Source organism: Dendrobates tinctorius, unplaced genomic scaffold (genome assembly GCF_039654945.1).
Source record: "Dendrobates tinctorius isolate UK_male_01 unplaced genomic scaffold, ASM3965494v1 ptg000196l, whole genome shotgun sequence".
Taxonomy (NCBI): Eukaryota; Metazoa; Chordata; class Amphibia; order Anura; family Dendrobatidae; genus Dendrobates; species Dendrobates tinctorius.
In genome coordinates, this window is record NW_027361863.1 from 1,381,182 (window position 1) to 1,407,334 (window position 26,153).

Genomic DNA, 26,153 nt, shown 5'->3' on the forward strand with positions numbered 1-26,153 from the left:
TTGATGTACTCAGGAGAAATTGCCCAACAAATTTTAGGATCCATTTTATCCTGTTGCCCATGTGAAAATGAAAAAAACGAGGCTAAATAAAATTTTTGTGAAAAAAAAAGTACTTTTTTTTACGGATCAATTTGTGAAGCACCTGGGGGTTCAAAGTGCTCACTATTAGTGTTGAGCTTTCCGATACCGCAAGTATCGGGTATCGGCCGATATTTGCCGTATCGGAATTCCGATACTGAGTACCGATACTTTTTTCGTATTGGATACCGGAATCGGAAGTCCAAAATGCAATGAGCCACTTTTGTGGCTCTGATTGGCTGCCGAAATGACGTCATCATGATGCGCTGTCTGTGCGCATCATGATGCGCCGTCAGTTCGGGCCTTCGGGGGGGCTGTGCCGACTGTCTGGTGGTCTGTGCCGGACTGCCGGTGGTCTGTGCAGGCTCCGGTGGTCTGTGCCGGCCTGCCGGGGGGCTGTGCCGGCCTGCCGGTGGTCTGTGCAGGCTCCGGTGGTCTGTGCCGGCCTGCCGGGGGGCTGTGCCGGCCTGCCGGTGGTCTGTGCAGGCTCCGGTGGTCTGTGCCGGCCTGCCGGTGGTCTGTGCAGGCCTGCCGGGGGGCTGTGCCGGCCTGCCGGGGGGCTGTGCCGGCTCCGGTGGTCTGTGCCGGCCTGCCGGTGGTCTGTGCAGGCTCCGGGGGTCTGTGCAGGCATCGTCCGATGGGACTACAAGTCCCATCGGGCGATGCCTGCTACCATGACAGTGATTGACACATTAGCCAATGACGGGACAGTAGTAGTCCCATCATCCGGCTAATGTGTTGAATGTAAAAAAAAAAAAAAAATTTACATGCTACATACATACAACATGCATACTGCATATATACTACATGCAACATGCATACTACATACATGCTACATACTACATGCATGCTACATACATGCTACATACTACATGCATGCAACATACATACTACATATATACTACATGTAACATACATACTACATATATACTACATGTAACATACATACTACATATATACTACATGTAACATACATACTACATACATGCTACATACTACATGCATGCTACATACTACATACATGCTACATACATACTACATACATAATACATATATACTACATGCATGCAACATACATACAACATATATACTACATGCATGCAACATGCATACTACATATATACTATATATACTACATGTAACATACATACTACATATATACTACATGCTACATACATGCAACATACACACTACATGCTACATACATACATACTACATACATACACACTACATGCTACATACATGCAACATACATACTACATACATGCTGTATACATGCAACATACATACTACATACATGCTACATACTACATACATGCTACATACTACATACATGCTACATACATACTACATACATAATACATATATACTACATGCATGCAACATACATACAACATATATACTACATGCATGCAACATGCATACTACATATATACTATATATACTACATGTAACATACATACTACATATATACTACATGCAACATGCATACTACATACATGCTACATACATAATACATATATACTACATGCATGCAACATACATACAACATATATACTACATGCATGCAACATGCATACTACATATATACTATATATACTACATGTAACATACATACTACATATATACTACATGCAACATACATACTACATACATGCTACATACATACTACATACATACCACATGCATGCAACATGCATACTACATATATACTGCATATATACTACATGCATGCAACATACATATATACTACATACAATACATACATATAGACATACAGTACATATAACATAGAGTACATACTTACCGTCACTTGTCACTTTGATCCCCGAAGCCATTGTCACCTGAGAAAAAAAAAAGTCCCTAGTCTCACTTTATGCCATTCCCACGCAGCAATGGCATAAAGTGAGACTAGGGACATTTTTTTTTTTTTTACAGTGGTGGAGGAATACAGTGCGGAAGGATACCTACCTTCCGTCATTGTATTCCTGGAGCTGGTAGAGAACGGTAGCATCAGCTGATGCTGCTGTTCTCCACGCAAGATGGACGTGGGACCCTCGTGGACTTCTGCGGATCGGGGTAAGTATATTGGTGTTTTTTTATTTTGATATTGATCCCTCAGGTGACAATGGCTTCGGGGATCAAAGTGACAAGTGACGGTAAGTATATACTCTATGTTATATGTACTGTATGTCTATATGTATGTATTGTATGTAGTATATATGTATGTTGCATGCATGTAGTATATATGCAGTATATATGTAGTATGCATGTTGCATGAATGTGGTATGTATGTAGCATGTATGTAGTATGTATGTAGTATGTATGTTGCATGTATGTAGCATGTATGTAGTATGTATGTAGCATGTAGTGTGTATGTATGTAGCATGTATGTAGTATGTATGTTGCATGTATGTAGTATGTAGTGTGTATGTTGCATGTATGTAGCATGTAGTATATATGTAGTATGTATGTTACATGTAGTATATATGTAGTATGTATGTTACATGTAGTATATATGTAGTATGTATGTTGCATGCATGTAGTATATATGTAGTACGTATGTAGCATGTATGTAGTATGTAGCATGTATGTAGCATGCATGTAGTATGTAGCATGTATGTGGTATGCATGTTGCATGTAGTATATATGTAGTATGTATGTGACATGTAGTATATATGTAGTATGCATGTTGTATGTATGTAGCATGTATGTAGCAAGTAAATTTTTATTTTTTTTTTACATTCAACACATTAGCCGGATGATGGGACTACTACTGTCCCATCATTGGCTAATGTGTCAATCACTGTCATGGTAGCAGGCATCGCCCGATGGGACTTGTAGTCCCATCGGACGATGCCTGCACAGACCCCCGGAGCCTGCACAGACCACCGGCAGGCCGGCACAGACCACCGGCAGGCCGGCACAGCCCCCCGGCAGGCCGGCACAGACCACCGGAGCCTGCACAGACCACCGGCAGGCCGTCACAGCCCCCCGGCAGGCCGGCACAGACCACCGGAGCCTGCACAGACCACCGGCAGGCCAGCACAGACCACCGGAGCCTGCACAGACCCCCCGGCAGGCCGGCACAGCCCCCCGGCAGGCCGGCACAGCCCCCCGGCAGGCCCGTACAGACCCCAGAGAGACCCCATAGACTTGAATGGGACTTCCGGTATCGGAATCGGCGATCAGGGCTGTGGAGTCGGAGTCGTGGAGTCGGTGCTCATTTTGGTGGAGTCGGAGTCGGAGTTGGAGTCGGTATAAAATGGACCGACTCCTAAAATATATAATAAATTGGGTACAGTAATTCAATGCAGGATGTGCTGAATATTTTTTCATAGGAGTTTGGGAAAGTTATGAAATGTCCTATAAATGGCTGTTATATTCCTGATCTAAGGCTACATTCACACACAGCGTTTTTCCTGTGTTTTTTGAGGATACGTTTTTCAGCTGCAAAAGTTGATCATCTTTTTAAAAAACTGCATCACCTGAAAGGTTTTTGAGCTCATAGATAATGTTTTCAATAGCAAAAGCAGATTAGAAATCTGCTCTATCTATCCATTTATCCATATCTGTCTATCCATATCGTATCTGTACCAAAAAGAATGAAAACCGGGTAGTACACCAATATATATTCTGTTCTATCTAAATATCTTGATTATTGGATCATAAAAATGATTAAATGTCTGAGGTTCACATTGTACTACAATAAATTTTTCACTTAAATATAAGCAATATGTGTGGGAGTCGGAGTCGGAGTCGTGGAGTCGGAGTCGGAGTTGGAGTCGGTGTAAGGGAAATTGAGGAGTCGGAGTCGGAGTCACAGGTTTGGCTTACCGACTCCACAGCCCTGTCGGCGATACCCGATATTTTTTTTAGATCGGCCGATACCATCCGATACGATACTTTTAAGTATCGGACGGTATCGCTCAACACTACTCACTATGCATCTAGATATGTTCCTTGGAGGGTCTAGTTTCCAAAATGGGGTCACTTGTGGGGGAGTTCCAATGTTTAGGCACACAGGTGCTCTCCAAACGCGACATGGCAACCGCTAAATATTCAAGCATATTTGCCATTTAAAAAGTAAAATGGCGCTCCTTGCCTTCTGACCCCTGCCATGCGCCCAAACAGTGGTTTATGACCACATATGAGGTATCGGTGTACTCAGGAGAAATTGCCCAACAAATTTTAGGATACAATTTATCCTGTTACCCATGTGAAAATGAAAAAACTGAAGCTAAAAGAAAATTTTGGTTGGAAAAAAATTAAAATGTCAATTTTTTCATTACATGTTGCTTTAGTTCCTGTGAAGCACCTGAAGGGTTAATAATCTTCTTGAATGTAGTTTTGAGTAGCTTGAGGGGTGCAGTTTTTAGAATGGTGTCACTTTTGGGTATTTTCTGCCATATAGACCCCTCAAAGTGACTTCAAATGTGAGGTGGTCCCTAAAAAAAATGGTTTTGTAAATTTTGTTGTAAAAATGAGAAATTGCTGGTCAACTTTTAACCCTTATAACTTCCTAATGAAAAAAAATGTTGTTTCCAAAATTGTGCTGATGTAAAGTAGACATGTGGGAAATGTTATTTATTAACCATTTTGTGTCACATAACTCTCTGGTTTAACAGAATAAAAATTCAAAATTTGAAAATTGCAAAATTTTCTAAATTTTCGCCAAATTTCCATTTTTTTCACAAATAAACGCAAAAATTATCAACCTAAATTTACCACTAACATGAAGCCCAATATGTCACGAAAAAAAAATTTCGGAATCGCTAGGATGCGTTGAAGCGTTCCTGAGTTATTACCTCATAAAGGGACATTGGTCAGAATTGCAAAAAATGGCCAGGTCATTAAGGTCAAAATAGGCTGGGTCATGAAGGGGTTAAAATCATTTTTCAAGCTGGTGATATAAAGTATTCTAATTTACTGAGATAATGACTTTTGGGTTTTCATTGGCTGTAAGCCATAATCATCAACATTAACAGAAATAAACATGTGAAATAGATCACTCTGTGTGTAATGACTCTATAGAATATATGAGTTTCACTTTTTGTATTGAAGAACTGAAATAAATTAACTTTTTGACGATATTCTAATTTTGTGAGATTCACCTGTACATGGCAGTGGGAGCTCCCTCAGTACTCCCTGATGGAGCTATACGCGAAACATGCCTTGGTGTACTGGGCAGTGTGAGGCACTTGGTCCATTGATTATGCTGTGCGGTTGGCGTTGTTACAGTTGTCCTTTTTAATATTGGTTGGATACAGGAGTTGGTCAATAACTAACACTCCATTTTACCATTGTGGGATGTTTGGGGTTTTTATGGAGTGTTTTTATATTTTTTTTTTCTTTAGTAATTGAGTGTTGTTTTTTTCTGTATTTAATAAAGTTTATATTTAACATAATGTGGTCATTTTCGCGCCATGATATTCTTTGGCTTTTACCTATTTTTTCTACTCTTCAATGTTTTCTATTTGTGGTAGTAAATTATTTTGTGTCTTTTGGTCTAAATTAGGTTACTAATTGGGCTTCAGAGCGAACCCAACTGAAAAAAAACACTCTTACACATCAGAAGACTTCTCCTAGTAGACGAGACAGATTTCAATCGGACAGATTGTCCATTTACACACCGTTCACCGGCCTAAATTAGAAAACCCTTAACGCGGTGATTGCTTCCAAAATGATTTTGTGGCCTGATGTATAAAACTGTATTATTCTTACTATATTGTGGCCATAGCTGATTCTTTGGTGTTGATATTAATAATTCACCTCGTCTTATCACCCGGCACCTTGGAACATTTCCTCCGGCAAGTCTAATTCAACTTATCAAGCCTGAATATTTTTTCATTTTTTTTTTTATTTAAATATGGGAAAAGAAAGTCTCCAAACTTTTTCAAGAAGTTTTACTTGTAACCTTTTGTAATTTTCAGAATAACCCCCTCATGCCTTATCTAAGTCGAAGTGCTTATGAGTACCCAGAAGTGACATTTGTATGGATTAAATGTAGATGAGTTTCTTTATAAAAGTCAGGTAGTTTCCATTTTCTCGTTTAACTTTTTAGAATGATTTGAGCAAAATAGTAAAATCTTCCGCGGTTCAAAAAGATTAAAATGTATGGTATTTTTTTTGTGAAGTCAATCAGAGCGGGTTGATAATCTGGATTCGGTGGAAGTTATCTAGGCTTTGTAGACTGAAGTCAATCTGAAACTTTACATATGGCGGTGCTCAGTATTTCACTTGCAATAGCAGAAGTTTACAAAAACTTTTTAAACTTTATAAGTCACTTGTTATTAAAAAATACTCAACGTTCTCAAGAAAGTAGGGAGTTTTAATGTTATTGTTTACTGCTCCTTGACTAGGTGACCGGCCACCTCTGCATTATAATCAGCAGAGATTGATTTCCTAGGAAGGAAGTGCAGCACTTCCAAGCACTTTTCTATAGGGCTTGGAAGCACTGCTCTGAAAGTGGCCAAACTGCTGTGTCACAGAGTATCTCTGACGCTGTAGAGGCAGAGCTGCTTCAGCTTGCAGAATAAGAAAATTCAGGCCAAGGTGCTGATCCGAACTGTCAATCAATCAGGTGTGCACAGACCCCCAGGCAAGGCTTGAGGCTAAGGAGCGATGTGCTGTCACGCACAGTATGGGAAGACTAAGTACAAAACAAGGGGAAGAGGGGAAGGAAGTCCAAACGCTAGGGAATGGGAGAGTGGAGATCCCTAGGAAGATCTAAAAGCACCCTTCCTACCCTACTGTCCGTATATTGAGTCCACACCAATCGCCAAGTAGGAAACCTAAGCCCTGTATATCCCTAGAGCTAGGTCCTGAATAGGGAAGGGGGGAGATTGAGCACTAGTCAGTCCCCACTGTACATTAAAGACAAGAAGGGAGACAAACAAGGGAGAAGAAACTTAACTTGAGCAGAATCCAGAGAAGTAACACCAAACATCTTCCAAGGGCACCAAAGAGGAAGTGAGCCGACTGCTAAAGCTCCAAGCCTTCATAAGGGAAAATGTGGCTATCACCGGCGGCTCCCAGAAGCAGACTGAGAGTCTATAAACTCCCAGACCCAGGTGTGTCAATTAGAGTCGGAGGGAAGTTGCCACTAGGTCCAAAAATCAGAAGGATTTAATACTTCCATATGAAAAGTTCCAGTTGTTTCTGTTGACATCATAAGCTACGTAAAACAGATAATTTTCCAGACATGTAGAGGTCTGGGGGGGCTCTCCTGTCCTCTATTTTACAAATAACAACAGCCTAACTGACTAAGTGGTGTTGTGCCTAGATTCTCAGCTATACATTAACCCCTTCACCCCCAAGGGTGGTTTGAACGTTCATGACCGGGCCAATTTTTACAATTCTGACCACTGTACCTTTATGAGGTCATAACTCTGGAACGCTTCCATGGATCCCGGTGATTCTGACATTGTTTTATCGTGACATATTGTACTTCATGTTAGTGGTAAAATTTCATTCAAATAACTTGCGTTTATTTGTGAAAAAAACGGAAATTTGGCAAAAATTTTGAAAATTTCACAATTTTCCAACTTTGAATTTTTATGCCCTTAAATCACAGAGATACGGCACACAAAAAACTTGATAACTAACATTTCCCACATGTTTACTTTACATCACCACAATTTTGGAACCAAATTTTTTTTTTGTTAGGAAGTTATAAGGGTTAAAAGATGACCAGCGATTTCTCATTTTTACAACACCATTTTATTTTTAGGACCACATCACATTTGAAGCCACTTTGAGGGGTCTATATGATAGAAAATACCCCAAAGTGACACCATTCTAAAAACTGCACCCCTTAAGGTGCTCAAAACCACATTCAAGAAGTTTATTAACCCTTTAGGTGCGTCACAGGAATTTTTTTGAATATTTAAAAAAAAATGAACATCTAACTTTTTTTCACAAAAAAAATACTTCAGGTTCAATTTTTTTTATTTTACCAAGGGTAACAGGAGAAATTAGACTGCAAAAGTTATTGTGCAATTTGTCCTGAGTACGCTGATACCTGATTTCTGGGGGGGGAACGGCTGTTTCGGCGCGTGGCAGAGCTCAGAAGGGAAGGAGCGCAGTTAGACTTTTTCAATGCAAAATTGGCTGGAATTCAGATCGGACGCCATGTCACGTTTGGAGATTCCCTGATGTACCTAAACAGTGGAAACCCCCTAAAAGTGACCCCATTTTGGAAACTAGACCCCCCAAGGAACTTATCTAGATATGTGGTGAGAACTTTGAACCCACAAGGGCTTTACAGAAGTTTATAACGTACAGCGGTACAATTAAAAAATCATATTTTTTCCACAAAAATGATCTTTTCACCCTCAATTCTTATTTTTCCAAGGGTAACAGCACCCTAAAAGTTATTGTGCAATTTGTCCTGAGTACGCTGATACCCCACATGTGGGGGTAAACCACTATTTGGGCGCATGGCAGAGCTCGGAATGGAAGCGATGCCATTTGACGTTTTTGGCTGGAATTGAGATCGGACACCATGTCGCGATTGGAAAACCCCTGATGTACCTAAACAGTGGAAACCCCCCACAAATGACACCATTTTGGAAACTAGACCCCCTAAGGAACTTATCTAGATGTGTGGTGAGAACTTTGAACCCCCAAGGGCTTCACAGAAGTTTATAACATAAAGCCGTACAATTAAAAAATCATATTATTTCCACAAAAATGATCTTTTCACCCTCAATTCTTATTTTTCCAAGGGTAACAGCACCCTAAGGCTGTGTGCACACGTAGCGATTTTTAAGCGTTTTTGCCGCGATTTTCAGCGCGAAAACGCTTAAAAATCGTGTACAGAACGCACCCCATGCATTCCTATGGGATTCCGCACATGCTGTGCTAATGCTGCGCTTTTTTCCGCGGCGGAATCGCATCGCGGAAAAAATCGCAGCATGCTCATTCTTTGTGCAGAATCGCAAAGAATTGCCGCGATTCCGCACCCATAGGAATGCATGAGAATCGCTTACTTCCCGCATGTGGCTATGCCCACCATGCGGGAAGTTAAGCGTCTCATGTGCGGTTGGTACCCACGGTGTGGAGGAGAGGAGACTGTCCTCCAGGCCCTGGGTACCATACCCCTGTAAAAAAAGAATAAAAAATAAAAAATCGGGGTATATTTACCTTCCGATGTCCCGCGCTGCATTCCTGGGCCACAGCGTTCCCAGTAATGCCTTGCGGCAAGGTCCTGTAATGGCGTAGACTCGCGTGACTCTAGCGGTCTCGCGAGATCGCTATAGCAACGCGAGACTACCTCATCACAGGTCTCGCAAGGCATTACTGGGAACGCTGAGGCCCGGGAATGCAGCGCGGGACGCCAGAAGGTAAATATACACCGATTTTTTTATTTTTTTTAGCATTTTAACATTCTATCTTTTACTATTGATGCCGCATAGGCGGCCTCAATAGTAAAAACCTGGTCACACTTGTCAAACACTATGTTTGACGAGTGTGACCAACCTGTCAATCACTTTCCAAGCGATGCTTCAAATCGCTTGGAAAGTGCTTGAATATCGCACGCGAAAATCGCGGCAAAATCGCGGTAAAATCGCGGTGAAATCGCGCGGAAAAAACCGCGCGATTTCTGGGAAGGAGTCCGGTTTTTAGTGTGCGTTTTAAAACGCTACGTGTGCACATAGCCTAAAAGTTATTGTGCAATTTGTCCTGAGTACGCTGATACCCCACATGTGGGGGTAAACCACTATTTGGGCGCATGGCAGAGCTCGGAAGGGAAGCAGCGCCATTTGACGTTTTTGGCTGGAATTGAGATCGGACACCATGTCGCGATTGGAAAACCCCTGATGTACCTAAATAGTGGAAACCCCCCACAAATGACACCATTTTGTAAACTAGACCCCCCAAGGAACTTATCTAGATGTGTGGTGAGCACTTTGAACCCCCCAGTGCTTCACAGAAGTTTATAACGCCCGGGCGTGAAAATAAAAAATTCGTATTTTTTCCACAAACATGATCTTTTAGTCACCATTTTTTTTATTTTCCCAAGGGTACAAGGAGAAATTGGACCCCAAAAGTTGTTGTCCAATTTGTCCTGAGTATGCTGATACCCCATATGTGGGAGAAAACTACTGTATGGGCACACGTCGCGGCTCGGAAGGGAAGTAGTGACGTTTTGGAATGCAGACATTGATGGAATGGTCTGCGGGTGTCATGTTGCCTTTGGAGAGCCCCTAATGTACCTAAACAGTGGAAACCCCCCACAAATGACCCCATTTTGAAAACTAGACCCCCTAAGGAACTTATCTAGATGTGAGGTGAGCACTTTGAACCCCCAAGGGCTTCACAGAAGTTTATAATGCCAGGGCATGAAAATAAAAAAATCGTATTTTTTCCACAAACATGATCAATTAGTCCCCAATTTTTTTATTTTCCCAAGGGTAACAGGAGAAATTGAACCCCAAAAGTTGTTGTCCAATTTGTCCTGAGTACGCTGACACCCCATATGTGGGAGAAAACTACTGTATGGACACACGTCGGGGCTTGGAAGGGAAGCAGTGACGTTTTGGAATGCAGACTTTGATGGAATGGTCTGCGGGTGTCATGTGCGTTTGGAGAGCCCCTGATGTACCTAAACTATTGAAACTCCCCACAAGTGACCCCATTTTGGACACTAGACCCCCCCACGGAACTTATCTAGATGTGTGGTGAGCACTTTGAACCCCCAAGTGCTTCAGAGAAGTGTATAACGCTTGGACGTGAAAATAAAAAAATCATTTTTTTCCACAAAAATGATATTTTTGCCCCCAATTTTTTATTTTCCTAAGGGTAACAGGAGAAATTGGACCCCAAAAATTGTTTTGCAATTTGTCCTGAGTAGGCTGATACCCTACATGTGGGGGTAAAACACTGGTTGGGCGCATGGCAGAGCTTGGAAGGGAAGGAGCACCATATGACTTTTTCAACTCAGAATTGGCTGGAATTGAGATCAGACGCCATGTTGCATTTGGAGAGCCCCTGATGTGCCCAAACAGTGGAAACCCCCAATTCTAACTCCAACCCGAACCCCAACACACCCCTAACCCTAATCTCAGCCCTAACCCTAACCCTAGCCCTAACCCTAGCCCTAGACCTAACCCTAGACCTAACCCTAATGGAAAAATGGAAATAAATACATTTTTTTATATTTTATTATTTTTCCCTAACTAAGGGGGTGATAACGGGGGGTTTGATTTACTATTTATGGCGGTTTTTATGTTTGGCGGCTGTCGCACGCTAAAAGACGCTTTTTATTGTAAAAATAGTTTTTGCATCACCACATATTGAGAGCTATAATTTTTCCGTATTTTGACCCACCGAGTCATGTGAGGTCTTATTTTTGCGGGACGAGTTGACGTTTTTATTGGTACCATTTTCGGGCACGTGACATTTTTTGATCGCTTTTTATTCCGATTTTTGGGACGCAGAATGAACAAAAACCAGCGTTTCATTAATTTCTTTTGGGGGAGTGCGTTTACACCGTTCCGCGTGCGGTAAAATTGATAAAGCGCTTTTATTCTTCGGGTCAGTACGGTTACAGCGATACCTCATTTAGGTCTTTTTTTATGTTTTGTCGGTTTTATGCAATGAAAACTATTTTATATAAAAAATAATTATTTTTGCATAGCTTTATTCTGCGAGCTATAACTTTTTTATTTTTTCGCTGATGATGCTGTGTGGCGGCTCGTTTTTTGCGGGACAAGATGACGTTTTCAGCGGTACCATGGATATTTATATGCGTCTTTTTGATCACGCGTTATTGCACTTTTTGTTTGGCGGTATGATAATAAATCATTATTTTTTTGCTTCGTTTTTTATTTTTATTTTTTAAGGGGTTCGCTAAAGGGGTTAACTAATGGGACAGTTTTATAGGGCGGGTCGTTACGGACGCGGCGATACCTAATATGTGTACTTTTATTGTTTTGTTTTGTTTTTATTTTCAAAAACTGAATTTATTGGGGAATATTTTTTTTTTTTTTTTTACTAATTTATTTAGCGATTTTTTTAAAATTATTTTTACACTTTTTTTAAATTTTTTTTTACTTTATTACATAGTCCCAGGTGGGACATTACTGTCCTGTGACAGATCGCTGATCTGTCACATCACAGATCACTGTGACAGATCAGCGATCTGTCACAGGCAGTGCCGAAGGCTTCCTCATGCCTGCGCTTTGCAGGCACTGAGGAAGCCAGCTTCCTGCAGGCCCCCGAAGGCCCCCGTCGCCATCTTGGATTCGGGGGCCTGCAGGAAAGGAGCCCCCCAGCAGCAGCGCTGCACATTGCACTGCCGTGGGTGGCTCAGGGAAGCACGGAGGGAGCCCCCTCCCTGCCGATGCTTCCCTTTAACTCCCGGTACACTGCGATCGTGTTTGATCGCGGTGTGCAAGGGGTTAACGTGTCGGGGGCGGTCCGTGATCGCCCCTGACACATTGTGCCGGGTGTCAGGTGTGATAATCAGCTGACACCCGGCCGCGATCAGCGGCGCTCACCACGTGGGCGCCGCTGATCGCGGTAGACGTACTATCCCGTCCATGGGCATAGGGGCCCGGGTCCCATGGACGGGATAGTACGTCGGATGTCAGAAAGGGGTTAAATAAAGGCTTCCAAAAAGCTTCAAAACAGCTCCATGTAGACCCAAGTGTTCACTGTCATCTCTAGAAACATTGTCTAAATCAACAGTATAAGCTAATGTAAGAAACTTTGTAATGAATCTTATCATAGAAATATGCTTCTTTCTCCACTTATGGGCCACTTCTAACATCCCCTAGAGGGCCTTAACGGCTGAAATCTAGCATTCACTCTGAAAAACACATCAAATCCATCACGCTCAAGACAAAATGAACTATCAACTCATTGAAATATTGAGCTGCAACAACCAGTCACTAGACATCGTAAAAAAGAAGACAGAGGAGCCCAATGAGACACATGGATTTTTGTGGTACTCACCGTAAAATCCCTTTCTCCGAGATGCTCATTGGGGGACACAGGACTGTGGGTGTATGCTACTGCCACCAGGAGGCTGACATTAAGTGAATACAAAAAAAGGTTATCTCCTCCGCAGTATACACCCTCACGCTGGCCGAAGGCGAAACCAGTTCGGTGCAAAAAGCAGTAGGAGAACAAAACAAACTCAACCTTAATAAAGGTACAACATGTCCAGAAAAAACCCCACCTATCAAACAATAAATAACAAAAAAATAAAGGAGCCAACTGTCTAACAGGGTGGGTGCTGTGTCCCCCAATGAGCGAGAAAAGGATTTTAAGGTGAGTACCACAAAAATCCATGCTTCTCCTTCGCCTGATTCGGGGACAGAGGACTGTGGGACGTCCTAAAGCAGTCCCTGGGTGGTAAACCGACTCACCAATATAGGCCATAAGCACCTACTGTCTATAGGTGGGCTACCGCTGCCTGGAGAATCTTTCTACCCAGACTTGCATCTGCTGAAGCCTGAGTATGGATATTGTAATGTTTGGAGAACATGTGTAGGCTGGACCAGATTGCCGCCTTGCAAACCTGTTCCGCCAATGCCTGGTGCCGAAGCGCCCACTGCCTGAGAGGAGTGTGCCCTGATCCCCGCTGGGACAGGGGTGCCTCTGATGCAGTAAGACTCCTGAATCGTCAAACGAATCCACCTGGCTATGGTCGACTTTGAGGCAGCGAGACCCTTCCTGCGACTCTCGGGAAGCACGAACAGCATGTCTGTTTGACAGAAGGAAGCCGTCCGTGACACATACCTCCTGAGAGCTCTCACTAGATCCAACGTATGAAGAGCCTTTTCCACACGGTGTACCGGAGCTGGGCAAAATGAAGGCAAGACAATGTCCTCATTAATGTGGAATGAAGAAACGACCTTAGGTAAAAAAAGGAGGGGCTGGTCTGAGCACCACCTTATCCCGATGGAAAATCAGAAACGGGGCTCGACAGGACAGAGGAGCCAGTTCCGAAACCCGCCTGATTGACGTTAAAGCCACCAGGAACGCCACCTTCCAGGAAAGGTATGTTAGCGAGACGTCCTGTAGTAGTTCAAATGGAGATTCCTGTAGAACACCTAGGACCAGGTTGAGGTCCAAAGCGTCTAGGAGGGCTTTATAAGGTGGTACCACATGAGAAACCCACTGGATGAAGGTTTTTACCTGCAAATTGTTAGCGATCTTACGCTGAAAAAGAACGGACAAGGCTGATATCGGCCCTTTAAGGGAGCTGGGTGCTAGACCCGAGTCCAGGCCGGTTTGGAGAAATGCTAAAATGTTGGGGATAGAGAAATGAAGCGGGGGATGACCGCACTCTCTGCACCAGGCAAAGAAAACCTTCCAAGTATGGTGGTAAATACGTGCTGAGGCGGGCTTCCGGGCACTAATCATTGTAGTGACCACGTTCTGGCAGAACCGGGCCTGGGTTAGGATCCACAATTCAACAGCCAAGCCGTTAAACACAGGGCCCTTGAGTTCTGGTGGCAGATCAGGCCCTGAGAAAGCAGGTCTGGGCGCTCTGGCAGCCGCCAGGGGACGTCGGCGAGAAGGTGTACCAGATCTGCGTACCATGCCTGACGAGGCCAATCTGGGGCAACCAGAATTACTGGGACCCCCTCTGTCTTGACCTTCCTGTTGACCTTCGGAAGCAAAGGCAGCGGGGGAAACAGGTACGGGAGGCGAAACTGGTTCCATGGCAGAACCAACGCGTCCACGGCCATTGCCTGTGGATCCCGGCATCGAGCAACAAACGTGGGCACTTTGGCGTTCAACCTGGAGGCCATTAGGTCTACATCTGGAGTTCCCCAGCGTTGGCAAATCTGACGGAAAACCTCGGGGTGGAGTGACCATTCCCCGGACACAAGACCCTGCCGACTGAGGAAGTCTGCCGCCCAGTTCTCTACGCCCGAAATGTGGACTGCCGAGATCACAGAGAGGTTTCTTTTGGCCCAGCAAAGGATATGCTTTAACTCGAGCATGGCCGTCTTGCTGCGGGTGCCCCCCTGATGGTTATGTATGCTACGCCCGTATCTCTAGAAGGTTGATCGGGAGGCATGATTCCCAAGGTGACCAACGTCCCTGGGCTGTGTGATGGCGAAACACCTCTCCCCAGCCGAGGAGACTTGTGTCGGTCGTGACCACCAGCCAATGGTCCGGGGGAAAAGGTTTCCCCTGCAGAAGGGAAGAACTCCTTGTCCACCATCTGAGTGTCTGTTTGACCTGCGCGGACAGCCGGCACCGGTGGTCGAGAGAGAATGGGTTCTTGTCCCAAGCTGCAAAGAGGGCGTGCTGTAGGGTACGAAGATGAAGTTGAGCAAACGGAACTGCCTCTATTGCTGCCGCCATTCTCCCCAAGACCTTCATGCAAAACCGGATGATACGTGAGACCGGCTGGCGAAGTGCCTGGAACCCCTGACGGAGGGCTAGGGCCTTGTCCCGAGGGAGAATCACCAACCCCCGGGAGGTGTCGAAGATCATCCCCAGAAAGGCAATCTTCTGAGCTAGAACAGGGGATGACTTTTTCAAATTCACCAGCCAGCGTAATGTTGACGCTTTCCTCGCAAGCACGAAAAGACGGGCCCTTGACCAGAAGGTCGTCCAGATATGGCAAGACAACTATGCCCCAGGAATGTAGAATGGTCTGCTCACCATGTCCTCAACTACAGGGCTCTCCTGATGGAAATTGCATTTGCAGCAGCTAATGCTGTGCAGTTAGCCGCACCCAAAGATGCATTAATCAGATAGTCTCCTGCCAGAGCGATCTGATTCGAAATTTGAGCCACTTCTGATGGCAGGTCCATGCCCTGAAGGGCTCCATTTAATTTATCTGACCAGGAAATCATGGCTTTAGCCACCGAAGTTGCCACAAAAAAGGGAGTCAGAGCTGATCCTGAGGCCTCAAAAGCCGAGCGAGCCAGGCTCTCTATGAGGCCGTCTGTGGGATCCTTAATAGAAGAGCCGTTTAGATAGAGATAACAGAGTCTTAGAAGCCAAACGTGACACGGGTGGATCTACCGTTGGGGATTCTGCCCACTTTTTACGGAGCTCAGAAGCAAACGGATATCTTGCATTCAGTGCCTTCTGCCCTGAAAAACGTTTGTCTGGCCGTTCCCTGTGTCGTTGCACTATGTCCTCAAATTCTGGGTGAGTGCAAAATACCCTATGAGGCAGTTTGGCTCGTTTGCATGACACCTTGTGACCTGAGGTCAAGGTGGATTCATCGTGAATGAGGCCGTCGACTGTTTCCTGGTAGTCAGGTGCATCCAAATTAAGGGGACCATCGGAATCATAAACCGAGCTTTGTTCGCCATCACCCACTGGTGAAGGAGAGCGAGAGACAGAGCTCATGGATGCCAGGGCACCGGACGGGCAGGTTGACGCTGTATGGGTTCGTTTTCCCTGCGTGTGCCTATCGAGTCCCTATCTGGGGTCTGAAGGGACTCGTTAGCTCACGTTAATGACGCCATAGAATGCGACAGGGACAGAACCCATTCCGGGGGACTCGGTACCCTGGGCTCGGTCGTAGGGGAAGGCTCCTGGGCGCGTTCAGAATCGCAGGCATCACATAGCTGATGACTCTGTGCATTGGGGAAAGCAGACTGAGAGGCGGTGCATGAGTGACTTTTCCCCCTAACTTGATCCTTCTAGACATGCTGAACCTGCTACTGATAAGCTGCGGCCATGGATATAAGCCGAGTAGCAGTGGGGAGGGGGGGTAGCACTTACCCCAGTCCTGTGCCCCCAAGCGTCCGGAACTGCAGCAGAAAAAAAGGTCTGTGTACTGCTTCTAATTTCAAAATTGCGCCCTGGCGAGTGGGCGGGTCCGCCGGAAGTAGTCGCTGAGGGAGGAACATCTGGCCACGGCCTAGCAACAGCTGAAGCCGGTGGCTAAATTTCCGGTGCCCGCCCCAGGACCCGGGGGTGGGTCCGCCAGAAGTAGATGCGTCGATGGGGGTGGGACTTCCGCCCGAGGCCTAGCACCTACCGTTGTTGGTTTGGGGAGATCGGACCCTTTCAATAGGGTCCGTCTCCCCTGTCTCATCTTCATGAAAAAGAAAAAATGAAAAGACCAGACATGTGTGCCTCCTAGGACACTAAGCATGAACTGATTTTGCCTTTGGCCAGCGTTGGGTGTATACTGCAGAGGAGGAGCTAACCTTTTTTTGTATTCACTTAGTGTCACCCTCCTGGCGGCAGTAGCATACACCCACAGTCCTGTGTCCCCCAATGAGGCGAAGGAGAAACAGCCAGATTGTGCTGTAGTTCCCAGTAAGTTTTTTAACTTGTCCCACTGCTGGATTCACACCTACATTGCTCAGTACTGCAGTATAATGTCCTCCATGCTGCTAATGATTCTGAACATGTGCTACATACAGACAAGAGAGCAGTAATCCTTCATGTACTGTATGTGTATGGGAGCTATTATTGCAGCTATTCTTCACCTACTAGCTCAGAAAGAACTGAAAATTAGAAATAGAGTGAGGAGAAGGGAAAATGTATTACAAATGTAGGATATTAGGAATACAATGGCCAGAAATATTGTTATTCTTCATGTATAGTGAATCCTCAAAACAGTTTGACACTGTCAGTATCAGATGGTGTCAGAATAAGAGTAACTGACAACCCAAGAAAAAATGGAAATGGATGTGTAAAGCTAGTTTCACACTAGCGTTCTAGGGCGCAGCGCATGGCCGCCGCTAAGCCCCGCCCCTGGCCGTGCCCCCTCCAGTCAGTTCCTCCTCGGTGTATCCTATATTTAGCGCTGGATACACTGATCGTGCGCTGGTCTGATTTTGCTGGCGCTGCGCCCTTTTGGCGCTGCACCCAGCACACAAAAACGTGCTGTGTTGCATTTTTGGGCGCTGGGCGCAGCGCCAGCAAAATCAGACCAGCGCACGGTCAGCGCACGATCAGCGTATCCAACGCTAAATATAGGATACGCTGATCGCATGCAGCCCCATGCGATCAGAGGAGGAACGGACCGGAAGGGGCGCGGCTGGGGGCGGGGCTTAGCGCCAACCGTGCACTGCACCCAAGAACGCTAGTGTGAAACTAGCCTAAGTAATGCGAGACAAAGGAAGCTCTGGAGGAGCAGGATCAATCTCCTACATCCTACAGAGATCACGGCACTGAAGTCCATTTGGTATTAGTCCAGTTTTTTATATCAGTTGCCTCTCAGGATAGGAAAACTGGCAAAGAATTAATAACAGATAATGAGAGAAGGATCAAAGAATTGTGCCCTGGGCTGTTATACTGATAAGTGTAAAACAAGCCGGACCTTACTTCTCTGATATTTCTACTGTGCGTAACATAATGCCAGTCACACGGCGCTCACCACCCACCGGGCACAAGGATCACACATTACGGTCCGGTTTGGACAAGACCCTCCAGTGAGCTTGATAAAAAGACTGAATTTATCATCCTTTATAATCTGATTGATGGAGAGTATCGCTGGACATCAAAGTTTGCAAGACTCGATGCCTTTCTAGATAAAGGGCAGCTATAGATGTGATCAAACTAATGACTAATGTAGAGAAATAAGTTTTTCCTACATTAAAGGGATTGTTCACTTGGAAAAAAAAATCTGTTTAGTAGTGCTCCTGATATAATTACTAAATACTAATGTACTTGTGTTGGCAAAGAGTCTCCAACGTCCCCATTTCACCATTGGTGCTGAGTCCTGGCAGCTCAACTTCCGTCCCTTCGCTCGACATAGGAGAGAGCATCCAGTGCGGTGTATGGAGGGGGCTGGCCGATTTCTCACTTTAGGACACAGTCGATGCCTGATAGCGGTCCGGCCGGGATAATGAACTTATCATTCAGCCAGCCCCCAAGAGACCCGTGCTTCAGAGGCAACTCATTTTTTCACAGTCTTCGTTAGTAGTACGTTTTATGATCCCATAACTGTTTTTGTAGTCCTGATAGGAGACTTGGACCTGTGATCCTTTGATCGCTTGTTCTGTTAAGTTCAATACTACAGTATTACAAGTGCATAATGTAAATCATGAATCTCAGCCTACGTTTGGCCCCAGCTGCCACATAACTCATCTGTACCCAGTGATCACAATGCCGAGGGTCGTTGGGAGGTGGTGCGTTCTCACCGAGGAGCATACCACTGTCAGGTATTAGTAGCAGCATCTAAACGGTTAACGGCAGTGATCTGTGTTTAGCTTCGATCACTCCTGTACGAGAGGGTGTCTACTGCGCGTGGAGAGCTAATCTGTATAGAGGTCCTGTTCACATTGCGTTTTTGCCGAGCGTCTGGGGTTCTGTCTGAATCCCGTTTTTAGGGAAATCACAGTCAGGGCCACAGAATACAATAACATGAACGAAGATCTAATGAACTCCATTTGTGGGGGTTTTGTCTGAACGGGTCTATTCAAATGGACACTTTCAAAGAAAAAACACAAACGGCGTTCATTAGATCTCTGTTTCTGTCATTGTATTCAATGGCAATTCCCTTAAAAACGGGATTCAGGCGGGACCATTGAATGCACTGCAGAAATTGTAGTGTGAACAGGGCTTGAGGATGAAACTAACCACATGTACATTTTCTGGCGAGATCCCCATCAGGATACTGCAGATTTATACAGTTCCTATTCCTTGTAGTAGACAATGATAAATGGTATTAAAAGATCAAGGAATCACTGACCCAGTTTGAAGGATTTTTAGGACTGTGACTTCATCATTCATATTTACAGCTCGATGCAGATGTTCTCCAGTCATTGGCTCTCCTAAAAAAAAAAAAAAAAAGAAAAAGACAATGGAGTATTTCAATGACACTGGCATTACCCAAAACTATGAAATATGTTAAAATAGGATCATACAGTTGTGGCCAAAAGTATTGACACCCCTGCAATTCTGTCAAATACTCAGTTTCTTCCTGAAAATGATTGCAAACACAAATTCTTCGGTATTATTATCTTCATTTAATTTGTCTTAAATGAAAAAACACAAAAAGAATTGTCCTAAAGCCAAATTGGATATAATTCCACACCAAACATAAAAAAGAGGGTGGACAAAAGTATTGGCATTGTTCGAAAAATCATGTGATGCTTCTCTAATTTGTGTAATTAACAGCACCTGTAACTTACCTGTCGCACCTAACTGGTGTTGGCAATAACTAAATCACACTTGCAGCCAGTTGACATGGATTAAAGTTGACTCAGCCTCTGTCCTGTGTCCTTGTGTGTACCACATTGAGCATGGAGAAAAGAAAGAAGACCAAAGAACTGTCTGAGGACTTGAGAAACCAAATTGTGAGGAAGCATGAGCAATCTCAAGGCTACAAGTCCATCTCCAAAGACCTGAATGTTCCTGTGTCTACCGTGCGCAGTGTCATCAAGAAGTTTAAAGCCCATGGCACTGTGGCTAACCTCCCTAGATGTGGACGGAAAAGAAAAATTGACAAGAGATTTCAACGCAAGATTGTGCGGATGTTGGATAAAGAACCTCGACAAACATCCAAACAAGTTCAAGCTGCCCTGCAGTCCGAGGGTACAACAGTATCAACCCGTACTATCCGTCGGCGTCTGAATGAAAAGGGACTGTATGGTAGGAGACCCAGGAAGACCCCACTTCTTACCCCGAGACATAAAAAAGCCAGGCTGGAGTTTGCCAAAACTTACCTGAAAAAGCCTAAAACGTTTTGGAAGAATGTTCTCTGGTCAGATGAGACAAAAGTAGAGCTTTTTGGGCAAAGGCATCAACATAGAGTTTGCAGGAGAAAAAAAGAGGCATTCAAAGAAAAGAACACGGTCCCTACAGTCAAACATGGCGGAGGTTCCCTGATGTTTTGGGGTTGCTTTGCTGCCTCTGGCATTGGACTGCTTGACCGTGTGCATGGCATTATGGAGTCTGAAGACTACCAACAAATTTTGCAGCATAATGTAGGGCCCAGTGTGAGAAAGCTTTTTTTTTTTGCCTTAGAGTTAAACCATTCTCTCCTCCTGTTCTTGACAGCTGCATTTTAACACTTTTTTGTGACTCATGTGACAACGTAGAATACTTGGTCTCCTGCAGTTATTACGTCCCGTTTCACATTTTTTTATTTAGACATATAATATTGTTTAGCTGTCATTTATTATTTACTTTTCAAAGTGCAATCTCACAATGGGGCAGACGCAGAATCCGTAGGTTTATTTTAGCCTACAGAGCAGAGACGGTTTTTTTTTTTTTTTTTATTCAGAGACAAGATATCTGCCCATGGGAAAGTGTAAAAACGTTAGTGAGTCAGCCTCCCTCTGCAAGACGGAAGCTGGAACAATACTAATTAAGACAGCGGAGGGCATGGGCTGTCAGAGCGATGCAAGTAACATTCCCAAAAGAAAGTGTATGTTGCAAAAATACAATGTTGAAAAGATGTGGAAAACATGGTCCTGTTAAAAAAAATGATATATATATATATATATATATATATATATATATATTATTTTAATTTTTTTAATCCCATTTCTTCTTTTGGTCCCTTGATAATGGACAATGCCTCCGAATAAAGCCAAGTCTGTCTGAGGGAAAAAAAATCGTAGCTTGCACAATTTGCATCCGTAAATTAGAGCGCACACGGCCATGCGAGTTAATGGATCCGTCAACTGGGTGCGGTCCGATTTTCACAGACAGACTGGATGGTAGACAGAGCAGAGATGATGGGCCAGCCGAGAAAGTTTGCAGAACCCGGGTCCAGAAGTCAGTACTCAAATGGGTGCCAGATGAAGGGTCCTGCGAGCATCATCGCTCCATTCTTGTCCCATACATCACTCATGACTGCTGCAGCCAATCAGTGGTACATTAACTCACTGACAGGTTCCCTTTAAACCATGACATAGTGTTGGCAACATTTCTATAATTCCTGGAAAATTCCCTTGAAAAGGATTTTTCTCAAGTTGTATCTTTTAGGCACGTGCTGCTCCCCGGTTTCCGGCTTGCTGCGGGCGGTGTGCGCCTGAAGATTGACAGTTCAGACCACTGGGATGGTCGCGTTACTGTGCCCTTTTCTAGGCTGCTGATAGAGAAAGCTTTGCCTCCGCAGCATGGAGAAGCTCGGCAGGATCCAGTGATCTGGTCGGCTTCACAGCAGCCAAAACAGGCTCGGTGTATTCCCATCTCCAAGATCACTGCAGTACAGTGGGGAAAAAAGTATTTAGTCAGTCAGCAATAGTGCAAGTTCCACCACTTAAAAAGATGAGAGGCGTCTGTAATTTACATCATAGGTAGACCTCAACTATGGGAGACAAACTGAGAAAAAAAAATCCAGAAAATCACATTGTCTGTTTTTTTTTCATTTTATTTGCATATTATGGTGGAAAATAAGTATTTGGTCAGAAACAAAATTTCATCTCAATACTTTGTGATATATCCTTTGTTGGCAATGACAGAGGTCAAACGTTTTCTGTAAGTCTTCACAAGGTTGCCACACACTGTTGTTGGTATGTTGGCCCATTCCTCCATGCAGATCTCCTCTAGAGCAGTGATGTTTTTGGCTTTTCGCTTGGCAACACGGACTTTCAACTCCCTCCAAAGGTTTTCTATAGGGTTGAGATCTGGAGACTGGCTAGGCCACTCCAGGACCTTGAAATGCTTCTTACGAAGCCACTCCTTCGTTGCCCTGGCGGTGTGCTTTGGATCATTGTCATGTTGAAAGACCCAGCCACTTTTCATCTTCAATGCCCTTGCTGATGGAAGGAGGTTTGCACTCAAAATCTCACGATACATGGCCCCATTCATTCTTTCATGTACCCGGATCAGTCGTCCTGGCCCCTTTGCAGAGAAACAGCCCCAAAGCATGATGTTTTCACCACCATGCTTTACAGTAGGTATGGTGTTTGATGGATGCAACTCAGTATTCTTTTTCCTCCAAACACGACAAGTTGTGTTTCTACCAAACAGTTCCAGTTTGGTTTCATCAGACCATAGGACATTCTCCCAAAACTCCTCTGGATCATCCAAATGCTCTCTAGCAAACTTCAGACGGGCCCGGACATGTACAGGCTTAAGCAGTGGGACACGTCTGGCACTGCAGGATCTGAGTCCATGGTGGCGTAGTGTGTTACTTATGGTAGGCCTTGTTACATTGGTCCCAGCTCTCTGCAGTTCATTCACTAGGTCCCCCCGCGTGGTTCTGGGATTTTTGCTCACCGTTCTTGTGATCATTCTGACCCCACGGGGTGGGATTTTGCGTGGAGCACCAGATCGAGGGAGATTATCAGTGGTCTTGTATGTCTTCCATTTTCTAATTATTGCTCCCACAGTTGATTTCTTCACTCCAAGCTGGTTGGCTATTGCAGATTCAGTCTTCCCAGCCTGGTGCAGGGCTACAATTTTGTTTCTGGTGTCCTTTGACAGCTCTTTGGTCTTCACCATAGTGGAGTTTGGAGTCAGACTGTTTGAGGGTGTGCACAGGTGTCTTTTTATACTGATAACAAGTTTAAACAGGTGCCATTACTACAGGTAATGAGTGGAGGAAAGAGGAGACTCTTAAAGAAGAAGTTACAGGCCTGTGAGAGCCAGAAATCTTGATTGCTTGTTTCTGACCAAATACTTATTTTCCACCATAATATACAAATAAAATGAAAAAAAAAAACAGACAATGTGATTTTCTGGATTTTTTTTTCTCAGTTTGTCTCCCATAGTTGAGGTCTACCTATGATGTAAATTACAGACGCCTCTCATCTCCAAAAAATATGACATAGTTGTCATGGGAGATTTCAACTATCCAGACATTTGTTGGGAATCTCTCTCAGGCAAAACTAACAGGTCAAGGAAATTCTTATCCTCTCTTGCTGACAACTTTATCTTCCAAAAGGTAAGGGAGAAAACAAGGGGAACTGCTACCTTGGATCTAATCCTTATAGACAGGGAGGAAATGGTTGGAGGTAAAAGTGGCTGGGACCCTAGGAGGTAGCGACCATGCTATTTTAGAATTTTGGATTACTAGAGGTGGAAGACCTGTGAAGACTCAGACGTCAAGGTTAGATTTCAGAAAGGCAGATTTTAAGGGATTCAGAAAGAGAATTGGAGGGATCCAATGGCTGGATATCCTTAAAGACAAAAATGTCCAGGAAGGATGGGAAATCTTGAAAAATGAAATTCTCAAAGCACAGTTGTTAACAATTCCGAAAAGAGGGAAGAATAGGAAGCATTTAAGGAAACCAGGATGGATGAACACAGAACTTAAGCACATGCTAAAAAGGAAGAAAAAAATGTTTATAAAATGGAAAGAGGGAGGCATATCTAAAGAAGAATATAATGCTGTCTGCAGAACCTGCAGGGCACAAATCAGATTAGCTAAAGCTGAAAATGAACTGAGGCTTGCAAGAGATGTCAAAAGCAATAATAAAGGATTTTGGGGATATGTCAAAAGTAAAAGAAAAGTCAAAGATGCTATAGGATTTTTACAGGATGAAAATGATGAAATGGTAAGACAGGATGTTGAGAAGGCTGAACTTTTAAATTCCTATTTTGCATCTGTTTTCTCTCAGAAAGGAAATGCAACATCAACTGTTATTCACTGTCCTATTAAGGGAATAGAAGAATCCAGGATATCTATAAACAGAAAGATAGTGAGGAAACACTTAGCTAACCTAAATGAATTCAAGTCTCCAGGTCCAGATGAATTACACCCCAGAGTACTGAAGGAGATAGCAGAAGAAATTTTTGAACCCCTCTCCATAATCTTTGAAAATTCTTGGAGAACAGGAGAAGTGCCAGAAGACTGGAGAAGAGCAAATGTTGTTCCTATCTTCAAAAAGGGGAAGAAGGTGGACCCAGGCAACTATAGGCCGGTGAGTCTGACTTCTATACCAGGAAAGATCTTTGAACAAATTATTAAACAACATGTATGTCAATACCTGGATAAGAATGAAGTGATTAAACAGAGTCAGCATGGGTTTCTAACTAATAAGTCATGTCAGACTAACTTAATTTCCTTCTATGACGGTATCACTGATTGGGTGGATCAAGGAAATGCTGTAGATATAGTATATCTTGACTTCAGCAAAGCATTTGACAAAGTCTCTCATACAATCCTTATTGAAAAAATGACTAAGTATGGAATGGACAAGGCAACTGTTAGGTGGATTCATAACTGGCTTAGTGATCGGACCCAAAGAGTGGTCGTAAATGGCTGCACATCCAGTTGGAAGAATGTCTCAAGTGGGGTACCACAGGGCTCTGTCCTGGGCCCTGTATTGTTCAACATCTTTATCAACGATTTAGATGAAGGAATTGAGGGTAAACTGATTAAATTTGCTGATGACACAAAGCTAGGAGGGATAGCTAATACTAGAGAAGAGAGAGAGAGGATTCAAAAAGATTTAAATAAACTGGAGAAGTGGGCAGCAACTAACAGAATGGTTTTTAACAGGGAGAAATGCAAAGTACTACATCTGGGCAATAAAAATGAAAAAAGCATATATAGAATGGGAGGAATAGGGCTAAGTGACAGCACATGTGAAAAAGACTTGGGTATACTAATAGATCACAGACTGAATATGAGTCAACAGTGTGATGCAGCAGCAAAAAAGGCAAATGCAATTCTAGGATGTATTAACAGAAGCATACAGTCTAGATCACGTGAAGTCATTATTTCCCTCTACTCCTCTTTGGTCAGACCTCATCTGGAGTACTGTGTCCAGTTTTGGGCACCACATTTTAAAAAAGACATCAACAAACTGGAGCAAGTTCAGAAAAGAGCGACCAGAATGGTGACCGGTCTGCAAACCCTGTCTTATGAGGAAAGGTTGCAGGATTTGGGAATGTTTAGTTTGCAAAAGAGAAGACTGAGAGGAGACTTAATAGCTGTCTACAAATATCTAAAGGGCTGTCACATTGTAGAAGGATCAACTTTATTCTCATTTGCACAAGGAAAGACTAGAAGCAATGGGATGAAACTGAATGGGAAGAGACACAGATTAGATATTAGAAAAAACTTTTTGACAGTTAGAGTGATCAATGAGTGGAACAGGCTGCCACGAGAAGTGGTGAGTTCTCCTTCAATGGAAGTCTTCAAACAGAGGCTGGACAGACATCTGACTGGGATGATTTAGCGAATCCTGCTTTGAGCAGGGGGTTGGACCAGATGGCCCAGGAGG

The 26,153-nt window shown here is 43.9% G+C and overlaps 1 protein-coding gene across 7 annotated transcripts in view; it reads right to left on the reverse strand.

Annotated features, from left to right (window-relative positions):
- Positions 1 to 26,153, reverse strand: part of FANK1 (fibronectin type III and ankyrin repeat domains 1) — a 156,670-nt gene that overhangs the window by 41,482 nt on the left and 89,035 nt on the right. For all 7 annotated transcript variants that reach the window (XM_073552768.1, XM_073552769.1, XM_073552770.1 and 4 more), the window contains one exon: positions 19,718 to 19,799. In XM_073552768.1, the coding sequence (XP_073408869.1) occupies positions 19,718 to 19,799 (82 nt within the window). The remainder of the gene's footprint in view (positions 1 to 19,717; positions 19,800 to 26,153) is intronic.